We start from the raw sequence: 15,713 nt of genomic DNA, 5'->3' as shown, positions 1-15,713 counted from the left end.
AAATATATGCTAGGAAAAATGCCCATTTTTAAAGGGCTAGAGAGAATCAATAATTATATATTAGTGCCTACATATACAAGGTACTTTTCTAGGAACTGTGAGGAAGCAGTATGATAAACAACAATGGAATTATTATTTACCAATTGATTACAGATTTAGGGCTATAAAGGGAAAGAATGGAAACTTAGGTCCAAAAAAATTAAATGTGATGTAGGGTCACATTAATTAAGTATGCTTAAGGAGGTAAATAAAAGTCAGCGTTCATTAGTGATATTTCCTCTTTCTATGAAAAATCTGATAAACTGTAAATTAAGATTCTTGTGTTGTAAAATAATCTAGTAAATTTTACAGTATCAGGGACCTCATGCTTCCTTTTCTTTCCATTTTCTGAGTACTGTAAAAATTAGAATAGTTATTTCTACTTCTGAAAGCTTTTGCAAAATTCAATAGGGCATGTTTCAGGATATCCAGAATTTTCATCACGTTACAAAATCTGGGTACTGAAATCATGGGAAAAATTTAATTTTAGAAGTAGAGGTTCCTACCTCTCAGAGAAAGGCAAAAAACCACTGCAGATTAAAAAAGAAAGAAAAGACACTTGTGGAATAAAGAAGAATACCTTGAGATGGCTGTGTTTTTGAAGACCTTGAATCCTGTGTAAAGGCAGACCCGACTGCACTGCTCTGTGATAAGGCAGCACTGGCTGTTGTTTCTGTCCCAAAAGATGTCAGGGAGCTACCAGCTAAAAGAGGGAGCAAAGCAAACATCTTTTAAGGGTAATTTAGTAGCAATCTTCCCATTTTTATATAACTGTTCAATTCAAGTTTACAGGATGATTCTTTTGTGCAAATATTTGGAAAAATCAATGCCCATTACTATGAAAAGAATTTAGATAGTATTTCCACTTCTGGCTTTTCTGGAAAAATAGCTGAGATTAAGTTGACAAAGGGTTGTTTTGCTGTGTGTAAATGTGTGTTGGGGGTGGGGTATCATGAGGATAGGGAAGGGCCAAAATAAAGTAATAAGAGCCAGTGACTAAGGGGAAGCCCCCCAGAATAAGTTTATTAAATATAAACACTACTGATGTAATTATTTAGATAAGGATTTGATATGTACCTAAACGAATCTGTGTACCAATGTTCTACATGAAAATTTCTGAGATGAATGCTGTCCCTCAGTTATTACAATGTTCTAAGGGTCTGTGTTGAGACTTTGGTAGGTAGTTCTGGGGCCTTGAATAATAGGGAGTCTTAGAGATAGATTCACAGTGGATCTCTGGCAAGTCATGCTAATATTTTACTTCTCTCAATTTCTATAGCACTGATTGTATCATTCATTTTGGTGTTTAAACTTATAATGGCACTTCATCATTATTGAACTTTTCTATGTCTTGGCTCTTAAACTAGATTATAAACTACTAAAGGAAAGGAGTGGTGCCTTACGTTGCCTTTTCTACCACCTTTATCCTACAATGCTATCCACATATAAGGTGCTAAAAAATTTTTTATTGAAATGAATAAATACAAGGAGTCCATTCATTTCAAGATGTCTATATGTAAGTTGGCATACCTATTATACTGTACTAGGTATGATGATCAAAAAGTTCTAGATTTGAAACTCACCTCTGACAACTACTAGCTCTGTGACACTAACCTTTATAGACCCAAATTCTCATCTGTAAAATGGGGACCAAAAACAGCACACACATCAGAAGGCTGTTATAAGGATCAAATGAGATAAAGTATATAAAGTGCTTTGCAAACCTTTAAGTGTTTTGTTTTTGCAGGGCAATGGGAGTTAAGTGACTTGCCCATAGTCACACAGCTAGTAAGTGTCAAGTGTCTGAGGCCGGATTTGAACTCAGGTATTCCTGAATCCAGGGCCGGTGCTTTATCCACTGTGCTATCTAGCTGCCCCCACCTTTAAGTGTTATATAAATTTTAGCAGCTATAATTTAATCATAGAATAATACTGGGAGAGACCTATAACGTTATCTTGTCCAACTTCTTCTATTATAAAGGAGTCCTTACTACACCACAACCAATAAGCAGTCATCAATTTTTTACTTGAACATTTCCAGTGATAGAAAACCACCACCCTTTGAAGGTAGCATATTGATTTTCTCTGAGAAATCTGTCAAAATCTGTTTCCCTTTAATTTTTTTTTCTGGTATAACTAGGAAACACCAATTCACCCTTTGATTTTTTTGCAGGGCAATGAGGGTTAAGTGATTTGCCCAGGGTCACACAGCTAGTTAGTGTCAAGTGTCTGAGGCCGAATTTGAACTCAGGTCCTCCTGAATCCAGGGTTGTTGCTTTATCTACCATGTCACCTAGCTGTTCCCCAATTCACCCTTTGTTATTAGAAATGATAATTTTCCCTTTCTCTAAATTTAATTTGACGGATTAAATGGGTTAAAAGCATGCAAAATGTAAATTTGAACTGCAGGGTCGTTACCAATTAGTCAATGTACTTTTACTCTTATACAAGATAACCATTTTGACTGGACTCTGAGAAGGCTCCAACTCATAGGGCTAGTTAGTTCACACTAACATTTTTTACTTTTATAAGTAAACCAGCCAGAAGTTCTAGTGCAACAATTGTGAATGGAATAAATACTTCTTAAGATGTCTGTTTCACTTGTAATAGGGTCATTTATTCATTTGTTTGTTTATTTTCACAATTTATGTAAGGGAGCAATCTTAGTTCCATGAAAAAAGACTAATCCATAATTGATATATTTGGAGCTTCAATTTTCTTCTACAGACAAAAAAATCTGAAATATAGTTTCAAGTAATTACAGATCTTACATTTAATGAGGAATTCAAAGATGAGAAGTGAAAGAAAAAGCTAAAAATAATACAATAAAAACCAATGATGACAATATTATTACTTTAAGTATTTATTAAATGCTTACTATTGCACAGGCCTGTACTAAACAAAGAGGTAAGAGTATGATAACAGAAACACATCTTTCCCATTTCAGCTTGAGACCTGGTTAAAACTGAAGAGATAAATGAACTGAGTGAATTACTGAATGGTCTTGGAAAATTCACATGACAAATTAGTTTGTCCTTGCCACAGAAATTAGGACTAGGATTCAATCCTAAATATGACCAGATTTAAGTAAAATAATATTACCATATTATATTAGCAAATTATTTTAGGAAGATAATGTCCAATAAAAATTCATAAATATACTAAGTCATGGTATTAATCTAGTACATAGAAAAATTTGAAATGCAAAGTACAGAATTTTATATCTCCAAAGAGACATTGTGTCATCTAAATTTCTCTTTTTTAATAGGAAAGGAAGCGTAGTCATTTACTGACTTGTTTATGACATGGAGAGTTATTAACATGACAATTAGAACCCAGCTCTCCTAATGTCCATTGTTCTTTGCATTGCACATTATTCTGTAAATATTTATCTCATATTATGTAACTGTATAACAATGTCAAGTGGTTATTTTCAAGTAAATTTGGGTTATTATTCCTATTCCTATTCACAACCTTTGATTGTTCCTAGCAAACATCTCTGCTGCCTATCATTCTATTTCCTCTTCTTCTTGGTTAAACTCTGCCTTTCCTCTCACTTTCTTCTAAAATCTCAGCAATCTTGCTTCTGAGGTCTCTCTACAGTTAGAAAAGATCTTTTAATTGTCAAATTTAATGTCTTTTTTATCAGCTCTTATCTTCCTTGAACTCTGCTGCTTTCACTACTATTGACTACTCTTCTCTTGGAGACTATCATCTCTCTAGAACTTTTTGACGCTGCTCTTTCCTAGTTCTCCTCATGCTTTGCAGGATCTTCATCTAGGACACATACACTGACCCTAGGTGTCCCTCTAGGGCTCTATCTCTACACAGATGCTATCTCTGTCTCTGTTGTTCCATGCATCCGTGTGTGTGTGTGTGTGTGTGTGTGTGTGTGTGTGTGTGTGTACATGCACGCACACACACCCGCACACGCTCTCTCCTGAACTCCAGTCCTGAAATACCAAATGTCTTTTAGATATTTTGAATTGGATGTCCTCAAACTCAACATATTCAAAACAAATGATTCATTCATTATCTTTCCCCCAAAACTCTCCTTGATCCCAATTTCCCTATTACTATTGAGTGTACCAACAATCTCCCAGTCACCCAGGCTTGAAACTTTGGTGTCATCCTCAACTTTTTACTCACATTCAACCAACTTATCCAACTCCCTATCAAATCTTATTTTTTTCTACATTCACAGCATTTCTCATACGTGTCCCTTTCTCTTCACTCATACAGCCAAATTCCCTAGTAGATGCCTTTATTTCTTACCTGGATTATTTTAATAGCCTTCTAATTAGTCTCCTTCCTTCCCTTAGTTGCCATAGTGATTTTCCTAAAGCACAGGTCTGATTATGTCAGGCCCACACTCAAATTCTGGTGGCTACTATTCCCTCCAGGATCAAATATAAAATCCTATTTGTTTGGCATTTAAAGCCCTTCACAACCAGACTACTTCCCTTCTAGTCTTACACTTCATTATTCTCCACACAAGGCATACTACTTGCTTTTCTTAAATACAACACTGGATGTCTCAACTTTATGCATTTTCATTGGCTGGTACCTGGAATGCTCACCTTCTTCACCTTTGCATCCTGGCTTTGCTGGCTTCCTTCAAGACTCAGTTCAAACCTTACTTTCTGAAGGAGGCCTTTCCTGGGTCCCCTATTGCTAATGCTTTCCCTTGGATATGTCCTAACATCTTTTCTCTCTTTCTCTATATCCTGTATATATAGAGTTACTTGCATATTATCTCATTTATTGGAATATAAGGTCTTACATGGCAGGAACTGTTATCTTTCTCTATATTCCCAGTGCTTATTAGCATAAAGCCTGGTACATACTGAGCACTCGACCTTGACTGATATGAAAAAAAATCTACAAATAATTTAAAAACAAAGAGCCCTCAATGTCAAAATACATAAACTTGTTACTTAGTGTTGAAAATTCTCTTTAATGTATTGCTTCAACTTGTACACACATATCACTGAGTGAGGAATGCAGAAGATTCAGAAAACTGTCAGGCCTAAGGAGCATATAAAGTTTAAAAACTTCCTGCAATTAAAAAAAAAAATTATGGGGCAGCTAGGTGGCACAGTGGATAAAACACCGGCCCTGGATTCAGGAGGACATGAGTTCAAATCAGGCCTCAGACACTTGACACTAGCTGTGTGACCCTGGGCAAGTGACTTAACCCTCACTGCCCCACAAAAACAAAAAAAAACAAACAAAAAACACAAGATAGAAAAAAAAAATATATTATTTTCAATTCCAAGGATGAACTTATTCAGTTCTCACATGTGTTTCCATAGCATTATCCTTAAAAAAGGAAAAAGTGATTTTAACATCCTTTCAGTTTAGTAATGACAGTCAAATTACTAAGGATATGTCTGGATATCTAGCTTGTGATTGTCACAGGAATGTCTAGGGAAATAATAGCTGACATTTAAAAAAAATTCCTTCCTTCCTTTCCATTTTTATTCTGCAAAATGGTCCTTTAACTTAAATAAAATGTCCCAAACTAGGCAATGACAAGTTGGAAAACAGTCCCTGCAGTTTAATTCTGAAGCTATGAGAATAACCTATGAAACTAAAGAATTAGAAAATGTTTCTTTTATTATAGTAACTCTATAGATATACAGTCCTGGCTAACTGGTTCTCTGCCTCATACAAAAAAACTAGGGTCATGAAGGAACAAAAATAAAAAGTGAGTCCAGGCTTATAACCTGGCTTAGCCAATTTGAGTAATACAATCAGTATTAAAGAGTATTTCAGTTAGTTCCTACCTTGCTTTCCAAAAAGAGTGCTGCTATCATGAGTCCAGAGAAAGCTATGTTTTTTCTCCTCCTTATTTAACAACTGAGACTTTTTATAGTTCTTTGCTCTCAGAACATATAATCTGTTACCTAATATTTCACAGGATGATAATAACCTGCCACCATTCTTGTTCATCTACCAAAATTAAAACAGCAAAAATAAAAAAATAAAATTTAACCCTTCTTTCCTGTCACATTTAAGCATAATAAAATGTTTAAACAAGGCAAAATCAGGGGAAAGGATTCTCTAAATGTAAACTAGTATAAAATAAATATGCAAACTATTTTGGTAGTTAAACCTTTAGAACTAGTAGACTAAATTTTTTGCCCCTTATATAAAATTTGACTTAAAATATAGTTGAAAGGATGAAAATCAAAAGTCTTGTTTTCTATCTCGTTTGCACATGTGGTACCATTTTATTGTTATGGTCTTATTTTGAAACGAAACAAAATGTAAATAAATTATGTTAAGTAAGATTCTTTGGGGGAAAAAAGACTATCAGAAGACTAGCATTGCTTTGCAATGAGCCAATTATTATTAATGATTTACGTTTTTCAATTTTCCTATGAAGTCAAGAGTTCCAAAATAACATAAGTTTATACTGCAAGTCGAACTGTTCTGTGTTATCATGAAACAAAAAAGTGCCTAAATAAAATATTCAAGTCACCATACCTTCTTTCTGTTTAAGAGATGCTCAAATAAATCTGGAACTGGGGTATAAAAGTTATATAATTGTACTAAGGTTTACACAGTTTAGAAATCTCTAGTCATTTAATAAGATTTAGAGGTTTAGATATATCTGATATAAGAATAGGAAAAAATAGCTAATTTCAGTAAAATTATTACGTATGTAAAGTAAAATAAAATATCTCTTAGAAATCATGTACAATGTGGTTTAAATGATTTCATAATTGTTGTATCAAGAATGGATGGGAAAGAAAACATATAAACATAAGCAAGCATGAGAATGGTTTCTGAAAGTGGATTTAAAACGAAATATCTAATTAATTGTATTTTTAAAAATCTTCACAGGAAAGAAAACAAAACAAAAACAAAAAACACACCACATACCAACACCAACAGCACCAAACTGCTGCCCGACTAATGGACTTGGGCTGAACTGACTATATGCTGGCATCCTACCAAAAGGACCATAGGAACCCACTGACTGGAATGAAGAAGTAGATGATCCTAGTGAAGACTGAAGAAAAAAAAAAGGTTATTCTTTTATTTCATAATTAGCACTGTTAGAAAGGAAAATTGTTTTCTAAAATGAAAAAAAAAGGGCAACTGTTAAAATTTTAATAATGCAATAAAAAGGCCAGAATACACATTTAACATAAAAATGGTGAACCCTTAAGCAATTTTCTCATTTCAGAAATGGTACACCTGTGATTTACAAAGATGTTTTGTGCAACAACATCCATTCTGAGTGAGTAGAATAATACCTACTTTGTAGGGCGATGAATTAAGGAAAAAGTATTTAATCGAGTTAGGTACCTTATGCAAAATTTCTGTACCTTAGAATGACCTACTTTAGAGCACTGGCACCTCTATTAGGGGATTAGATGAAAGATAAATTTAAATTCTTATTATACTGAATTAGACAACAAAGGTCAAGATTTTCAATAATCTTACTGAAAAGAAAAAGGGTTTCTGAGTCAACCTCTTTAGTATCCCACCCCAAAATATATTATGCAATTAAAACTTATTATGAGCTTGAACTTAACACTTTTAACATTTCATAACAAAAATTCAAGAATGAGTTAGCATTTTCACATACTTTATTTATAGTATGCCTACTGCTGACAGACACTAACGAATCCAGGATTAAGACTTTTAGGTAGCAAGTTAATATTTTCTCCCCCATTAGAATATAAACTCCTTAAGGGCAGGGACCATTTTACATTTCTTTTTATTATGAAAGATTAGCACAGTGCCTGGCACATAACAAGTATTTAATAAATGTTTGTTCTTGAAAGATGAAATTATAATACATCAACTTGGTTGATTATTCCCTCACTAAATAAGATTAAGCAAAAAAAAAAATTATAGGTCAATATATACACAAAAGATGGCATGAGCAAATAGGTTTTACTGAGGGGAAATGGTGGATAGCTCTAGTAGGACATCCCTTTCCTTTCCCCATTAAGCAATGGTTTCCCTGTAAAGGCATTTATTTTGTGAGATGTTCTTCAGTTCATGTGGTAGTATCAGTATATCCCTAAAAGAATAAGACTCTTAAAACTATAGCAATTTTCTTCTCACTTGAAAATGACTGAATGGGTAGGAAAAACCCCCAAAGAACTTTTTTTTTTTTAAATAAAAGTATTTTATTATTTTCCAGCATGTAGTGTCCAGGTCTCCAATGTTTTGCCACCACTTAAAGATTTTCTATTATAAATCATGCAAAATTATCAAACTGATGACAAATAGAGTAGGCAAATGTTAGTTCATAGTATAGAATGGTGAATTTTAAAAGACAAAAAAAGTTATGCATTGCAGAGATAGATGCAAAATATCTTTTTTATGCTAAGTGAATATCTTGTTTAAGTAACTGGTTCTGCTGCTGTGTTATGTCAGCAACTTTTTATATATTTCTGGTTAACTTTTAGTTTGCAATCATATAGAATGTAAATGTAAAATAAATTATGTATTCATTTAGAACTTGTGATAATTTAGATTTAACATATGTGACTTTTGGATCAGTAAAATAAAGGATATGTTTAAAAAGCCTTAATTCTTTGAGTTCTTAGTTTGAGAAAGTTACTAATTTTAAAATGGAGTCCCCTTACTTATAGTAAGGCCATATGAAGAGAAAAACTATATTGTGTGATGAAATAATGGGATTTAGCAGATACTCAAAGACCCACTTGGAGATTAATCTATACTGATTGAATCAAGTGAGAGTGATTGACTGCTAAGTAAGCCCTACTTCAAGTTAATTGGATTGTAATCACACCTGGCTATCCCTTAAGAAGGTATTGTTCTCAGAAACTAGACTGTTAACTCAGTTTGAGAACACCTTCAAAGACAATGGATTTGGATGACGCCAACCAATCACCTTGAAGCAGTGTGTAAGGACCACCTCTGTTCCAGATCTATAAAAAAGCTTCCACAAACAGCTTGGAAGGGAGTTCTGGATTAAAGCAGGCTCGTGGAGGAGGACTTCAGGAAGAACCCAACCAGGCTGGAACTCTAGGCTAGACTGGAGCTGAAGCTTCTGATTTAAGGCGACCACAATTTAGATTTTAAACATCACAATTGTAAATGTGTTATTTTTGGTATGCTTAAGTACTTTCATGTTTTATGATGTTTTATAAACATATTATAACTTACCAGGACTAGATTTTTTTCATTACCTTACATAATTTTATTTAATATCCACACTAATCTTAATTTATAGTATATACTTAAAAATAAAACTCCATTAACTTTAAAATATCCTCTGATTTCAAAGGTACTAACTATACACCAGTATGAATCATTAACTGTTTAACTGTCACAAGTCTTACCTGAACAATAGCTGGGTCCTGAGGCAAAGAGCACTGTGGTTTTGGTGGTTCACAAACGGTGAGGTCTTTAATGTCACTACCACGGAAGATAATGTATTCAAAAACTTCATCACGAGGTGGTATTGGTCGATCTGTTGGTCTGTCTTCTGTACCAAAGGAACGAACTGGCAAGAGAAGAAAACAAATATAAGATGTAATTTAGCTTACATTTAATCACCAGAATTGCATATAGCTGTTCACCTGTTATGGAAATGGTAGCAAAATTAGGAAAATGAGTTCCTAATACTAGGCCTATTTTTCAAGTTCTAGGTCCTCCAATCAATCAACAATTTTTTAAGTGCTCAGCAGAAGTTGTGCCAGATAATGAGGATACAAATACAAAGAATGAAACAATCCTTACTAGCAAGGAGCTTTTACAAGTTGAACATAGTTGAACTTTATTATGTTTATGACCTGAAATAAAACATCATCTTTGGGTAAGATCACAAGAAAAATGTAGTTCTCTTAAAAATTTAAAGAGCTTGACAGAAATGACTATCTACGTAACAGTTCAAAATATGAAAACTTAAGAGATAAATGGTATAGTGACCAAAGAGCTGACCTTAGAATTAAAAGACTTTGAAAGTCCTGCCTTGAGTAAATGGCTATGTGATCATGGACAAGTTACTCTCAGTAGCCCAGGGACAAGACAGAAGAGTTGCAGATCTGCATGTACCAAAGGGCATTTCCACAGTGGGAGATCTCTTTGTCAGTGATATCACAGATCTACACCCCACCTCAAAGAAAAAAATGCCATACTGAATTAAATGGAGGTGGTCTTATAATGCCAAGCATACAGCAGATGGGAATTGTTTTAGTTAGCACTCTGTAACTATAGATTCATTATTTCAGTCAAAGTGTCACAGCTGTGTCTCATATCTATCTCCCCGCCCCACCCCTTTCTATTTGCATTACCATTTTATGGTTTGAAGGAAGCTGCCTACAATAATGAAATAATCAATACTCTTTACACCCTTCCAATTCATCCTTTACACTGCTTCAAGACTAATTCAGAAAGCATTCCCTAATCCCTACCCCACCAGTTCATAATAAACAACCTTTTTTTCCATTAAAGATTTTACACTGGAGCAGCTACCTGGCACAGTAGATAGAGCACTACCCCTGGAGTCAGGAGGACCTGAGTTCAAATTCAGCCTCAGACACTTGACACTTACTGGCTATGTGACCTATGGCAAATCACTTAACCCTCATTGCCCTGTCCCTCCCCCCAAAACAAAGTAACAAACAAAAAAAAGGAAAACTGTATTCCCCAAACCACATGATAGATATCAAAGTACACAATGGTTATCAATTTATAAAAATGAGATAAAAATTAAGGATACATTCCCATGCTATGGTTTCATTGTGGAGAACACACTCAGGACTTGCAAGATAACTACATATCTGCACTACCTAATAATCATTTAGAAAATAAGGATAGCTTAGAACAAAAAGAAAATTTTAAGTGATAAATAATTTGTCTTATATTCTCCATTTTCCTGATATATTGGGGGCAGGGAGAGAGAGGGTGAAAGAGAAAGAGAGAATATGAAATATATGGGGCATATGGTGATGTAGATTCCAAACAAAAAGCCTTTTTGCTAGTTATCTTGTATTTACTATACACATTTTACACAACTGAGGGAAAAAAATTACTTGAGCCAAACAACAGGCTTTCTTTCACCTTCTATCAGCAGATCTGCTTTCCATTTCAAGAGCTGTTTTTTAAAAGCAAAAGTCCAGTTTCTATAAAAGCAGTAAAATGATCTTAGTCTTTGCAAATTCAAGAAAAAGCAGGGGGAAACTGCCTTCACATATTTATTTATTTAACTTTTAAAGAGAATGTTTAGTTAGCTGCCCGAAAAAAATCCCTGAAATTGTAATGCAGAAATGTCTTTCATGCAAATCTGGGCAAAACAAACATAGAGCTTTTCTATTCTTCAGGATTTGTGATTAGGATTTCAGATTGTAGAAAGATATTAATAAGAAATGATCATCCTGTAACAGACAATTCCCTCCTAATAATTAAGAATATTTAAATTCTATTGGAGTAATGTATTTCATTTAAGTTTTTCTTATCAGTCTGAGCCAATTGTTAAATCCAAGGAGAGAATTTGAAAGTAAGGGTTTGAAAAATTACATTTCTTGATTCTATATTTATAATAAGGTTGATTGATTTTTTTTTCCTATGCCAAAACAATCAGCATCACAGATGACTCTGCAGTTGGAAGGGATCTTAAGAAGGCATCAAAAATAACCTCCTTGTTTATAGATGAGGAAACTGAGGCCCAAGGAAGTTAAATAATTTCTCTAGGGTCACACTGATAATAAGCAGAGGTGGGATTTGAAGTCAGCTCTGGATTTGACTCCAGAACCAGTGCTCATTCTCTTATACCCAATTGGCCTCCAATTCCTCAGTTTCACAGGTTGCTAGAGTAAAAGACAACAGTTGAAGAAGATACAAATGGCTAACATTTAACAAAGTTTAGAAGGGGAAAGTGCTGTATTTCTGAAATGGACATGATTCCTAATATGTAAGCTGAGGATAAAGCACAGCTAGGTACAATTAACACTAATTCTATGGTTGGCTTTAGCTCTTTTTTCTTCTTTTTTGTTCTGTGGGGCAATGAGGGTTAAGTGACTTGCCCAGGGCCACACAGCTAGTAAGTGTCAAGTGTCTGAGGCCTGATTTGAACTCAGGTTCTCCTGAATCCAGGGCTGGTGCTTTATCCACTGCCTAGCTGACCTTTTAGCTCTTTTTCTTTCTTAGTTCTCTGTCTCTTTTCTCTTCCTACCACCTTCCTTAATCTCTTTATTCTGTCTGTTGTTTTTTTTTTCTCTCTCTCTTTGGACTATGAGGTAGATGTCCCAGTGCTAAGCTATAAGTCTACTACTGACTCTTTTCTTCATTTTTGTACCACAATTTTCTACTTCAAGGTCTTCTGATTGTCCTTAGTTAATACTTTGATGCTGTGTAATAGGACTAGAGAAACTCTACTTTAATGGATCAAATCTGCTTGGTTTTCCCATGACTAAATAGTAATATTGTTCTGACCATCTCTGATGCTCAAAAATAGCTACTCACAACTAAGGCTGTTCGGGATGCCTGATTCTAGAGTAGGGGGAAGATTTAAGGATTAGAGTAGTAGAAGAGGTGTGAGTTTTTCAAAGAGTAACAGAGCTAAATAAAACTTATAGTGCAAATGAACTTCAAGCAATAACTCAAACCAATGACCTCCTCTTCTTATACTCAGTGCCTAGCACATAGTTGGTACTAAATAATTATTTTTATTTTATTTATTTATTTTTTTTACGGGCAATGGGGGTTAAGTGACTTGCCCAGGGTCACACAGCTAGTAAGTGTCAAGTGTCTGAGGCCGGATTTGAACCCAGGTACTCCTGACTCCAGGGCCAGTGCTCTATCCACTAGGCCACCTAGCCACCCCTCTAAATAATTATTTATAGGAGTATTTTGTATAGTATTTATAGCTGGAAAGAACTTTGTAGGCCAGTGCCTCATTTGATAGATGAGGAAATTAAGGCCTATTTAAGTTAAGTAAACAAGGTCACATAGATTCTAGCTTCTTAAACTGTGGGTTGCAACCCCATATGGGATCAAGTAAAAATGTCGGGGTTATGAAAATTTTGGCAACAGTAAAAGGTTATGAACACCTATTTTATATGCCTATATAACTGGGGGTCACATAAACATTTCTTGGACGAAAAGGAATGACAAGTAAAAAACGTTTAAGAAGCCTTGGCATAGATAATGGCAGAAATGGGATTTAAAATCAGGTCCCTAGGTTCCAAGTTCAGTGCTTTATTTCACCTGATATTTGATTGGTTTGTTGTCTCTTTCAATAGCTTTATTCTGTCTTTTCTTCACAGTGTAAAGTGCAAAAGGAATCCTCATTTGCATTTCACAGCCCAAATATCTCTTTCCCAAAGTACCTGATTAATAAAAATAAAATAATTTGATTCTATAAAGTATGATTGGAAAAATACACATATGAACAGAAAAGTTTCACTTTAAATAGCTAAATCTATTTATTAATCCACCTTCCCCATATCTGTCAAAGTGACTTTCCTAAAGTATGGGTCTGACCATCTCATCTCCCTACTTAATAAACTCTGGCGTGTCTCTATTATCTCCAGAGTCAAATATAAAGTTTTCTTTTTGGCATATACAGATCTTCTTAACCTAGTCTCCTTCTATCTTTCCAGTTTAAAAAAAAAAAGTCTTTACTTCCCCTCCATACACTCTACAATGATCCAGCTACAGGGGCCCATTTCCTAGTTCACTGAAGACAATCCAATTGCATTGGCTGTCTCCCATGCATGGAATACTCTCTTCTCCCCTCTGCCTTTTCTCAGCTTCCTTCAAATCTTAGCTCAAATTCAACTTCATGCATAAAAAGTTTTCCAAGTTTCTTTAGTCTTACCCTCTGAGATTACCTAACCTCTACTCTGTATATATCTTCTATATATCTAGTCATTTATTTGCTGTGTCTCTCCTATTATAATGTGAACTTCTTGAGTTCACAGACCATATTTTTACCTTTCAATGTATCCTTAGTGCCTAGCACAATGCCTGGCACAAAGCAAATGTTCAATAAATAATGAATGATAATAACAGCTAATAATTACATAGCATTTTAAGATGTGGAAAGCACTTTTACAAATATCTCATCTGATCCTCACAACAACTCTGGAAGATTAAAACTTGTCTGAAACCCCCCCTCCCCTAAACACGCACTCTGGTTCTATATGTGATATGATTAGAAGCAACAAAATGGCTTTTTCCTGGCATCAATTAAGGAAAAGGCAATCAAGGATAGAGAAAAGAGAATAAGCTGGAGGATTCTAGCTCCTAAAAAGCTATCTGCAAGTTCTTGATCTAACTCCTTCCTGTCTCAATGAGCTCTAAGGAAGTGGAAGGGGAGTCCATACCAGGTTGTTTGGCCAACCAGTCCAGCATCATGGTGAGGCATGCTTCTGAGACCCAGCCCAACTACAGCTAAACTATCTAGAGACTCATCCAATAGGCAAAACTGCATTTAGATGTGAACTTGGTGGGACCAATGCTATGTAGACACTAAGTTTAGTCTGAGTCTACTGAGAGCATTAGAAAAAGGATGCCGGGGACAACTAGGTGGCGCAGTGGATAAAGCACCAGCTCTGGATTCAGGAGGACCTGAGTTCCAATTCGGCCTCAGACACTTGACACTTACTAGCTGTGTGACCCTGGGCAAATCACTTAAACCCCATTGTCCACTAAACATAAAAAACAAAAAACAAACAAAAAAAAGAAAAAGCATCCCTTCATGAGTTCCCCTAGAATCATGGGGGGGAAGGCAGAGGGGAGAGTAAGGCCAGAGAGTGATTGCTACATGTGGGGATTTGTCCAGTATAAAACTTGGTCCTTTGAATTTGCAGGGACTATTGGGTTCTCCACCCAGGACTTATTTTGAATCTGGGTAGTTAGGTGGCACAGTGGGATTAGAGTGCCAGACTTAGAGTCAGAACTCTGGATGATCAAGACTCATCTCCCTGAATTCAAATCTTGACAATTACTAGCCATGTGACCCTGGTGTGAGTGAGATTTTTGCTATCCCTTAGTTATAAGAGATTTAAAGTGATTTAATTATGATAACATTCAGCATATTAACTGAAAAATTGTGATTATATGTAGATATCTTATTTTAATTCTATTAGTAGATTAAGTCTCTCTTCTTACTACTTAATAATGTCAGATGATACTTTCCAATGTTAAGCATTAAGTAATATCAGAAGATACAATAGTCAGCAATACTATATTTTAGAAACCCTGAGTGTTATGCTTGACACAAGGGGGCCATGCAGTTGAATTATGACCCTGCTGCCACAAGAAGACTGATAAGAGTATTGGAAAATGCTGACATTTGCCACGTAGGCAATTTCAATATTTCCTAAGAAGATGCTTTAATTTTAGATACTTTTAATTAGTATGGTATATAAGCATTCAAGCTCTGCAGGGGTATAAAAACCCATTGATTTTGTAACTCAGGGTCTTTCAGGTACAACCCCTGACTGACCAGCTTTATTGTAAGATAGGCCCTCTTCCAATAAACCTATGTTCTATGGCTTGGAGACTTTGCTATTTCTTTTCCTCTGTCGGACTTTGAAATTTTCCTGAAACTGTGCAAATCACTTAACCCTGTTTGTCTCAGTTTCCTCATCTATAAGTTGGAGGGGGCAGCTAGGTGGTGCAGTGGATAAAACATGGGCCCTGGATTCAGGAACACCTGAGTTCAAATCCGA

At 35.1% G+C, this 15,713-nt stretch overlaps 1 protein-coding gene across 3 annotated transcripts in view; it reads right to left on the bottom strand.

The window, feature by feature from the left end:
• The window catches only part of LSM14A (LSM14A mRNA processing body assembly factor), a 73,830-nt gene that overhangs the window by 17,072 nt on the left and 41,045 nt on the right, over nucleotides 1-15,713 (bottom strand). For all 3 annotated transcript variants that reach the window (XM_043988857.1, XM_043988856.1, XM_043988858.1), the window contains exons 2-4: nucleotides 9,375-9,538; nucleotides 6,931-7,060; nucleotides 620-742 (exon numbers count right to left, since the gene is read on the bottom strand). In XM_043988857.1, coding sequence (XP_043844792.1) covers nucleotides 620-742; nucleotides 6,931-7,060; nucleotides 9,375-9,538 — 417 coding nt within the window. The remainder of the gene's footprint in view (nucleotides 1-619; nucleotides 743-6,930; nucleotides 7,061-9,374; nucleotides 9,539-15,713) is intronic.

This window comes from Dromiciops gliroides, chromosome 2 (assembly GCF_019393635.1).
Source record: "Dromiciops gliroides isolate mDroGli1 chromosome 2, mDroGli1.pri, whole genome shotgun sequence".
Lineage (NCBI taxonomy): Eukaryota > Metazoa > Chordata > Mammalia > Microbiotheria > Microbiotheriidae > Dromiciops > Dromiciops gliroides.
The sequence above is the reverse complement of the archived record's forward strand: the minus strand, read 5'-3'. Positions and strand labels throughout refer to the sequence as shown.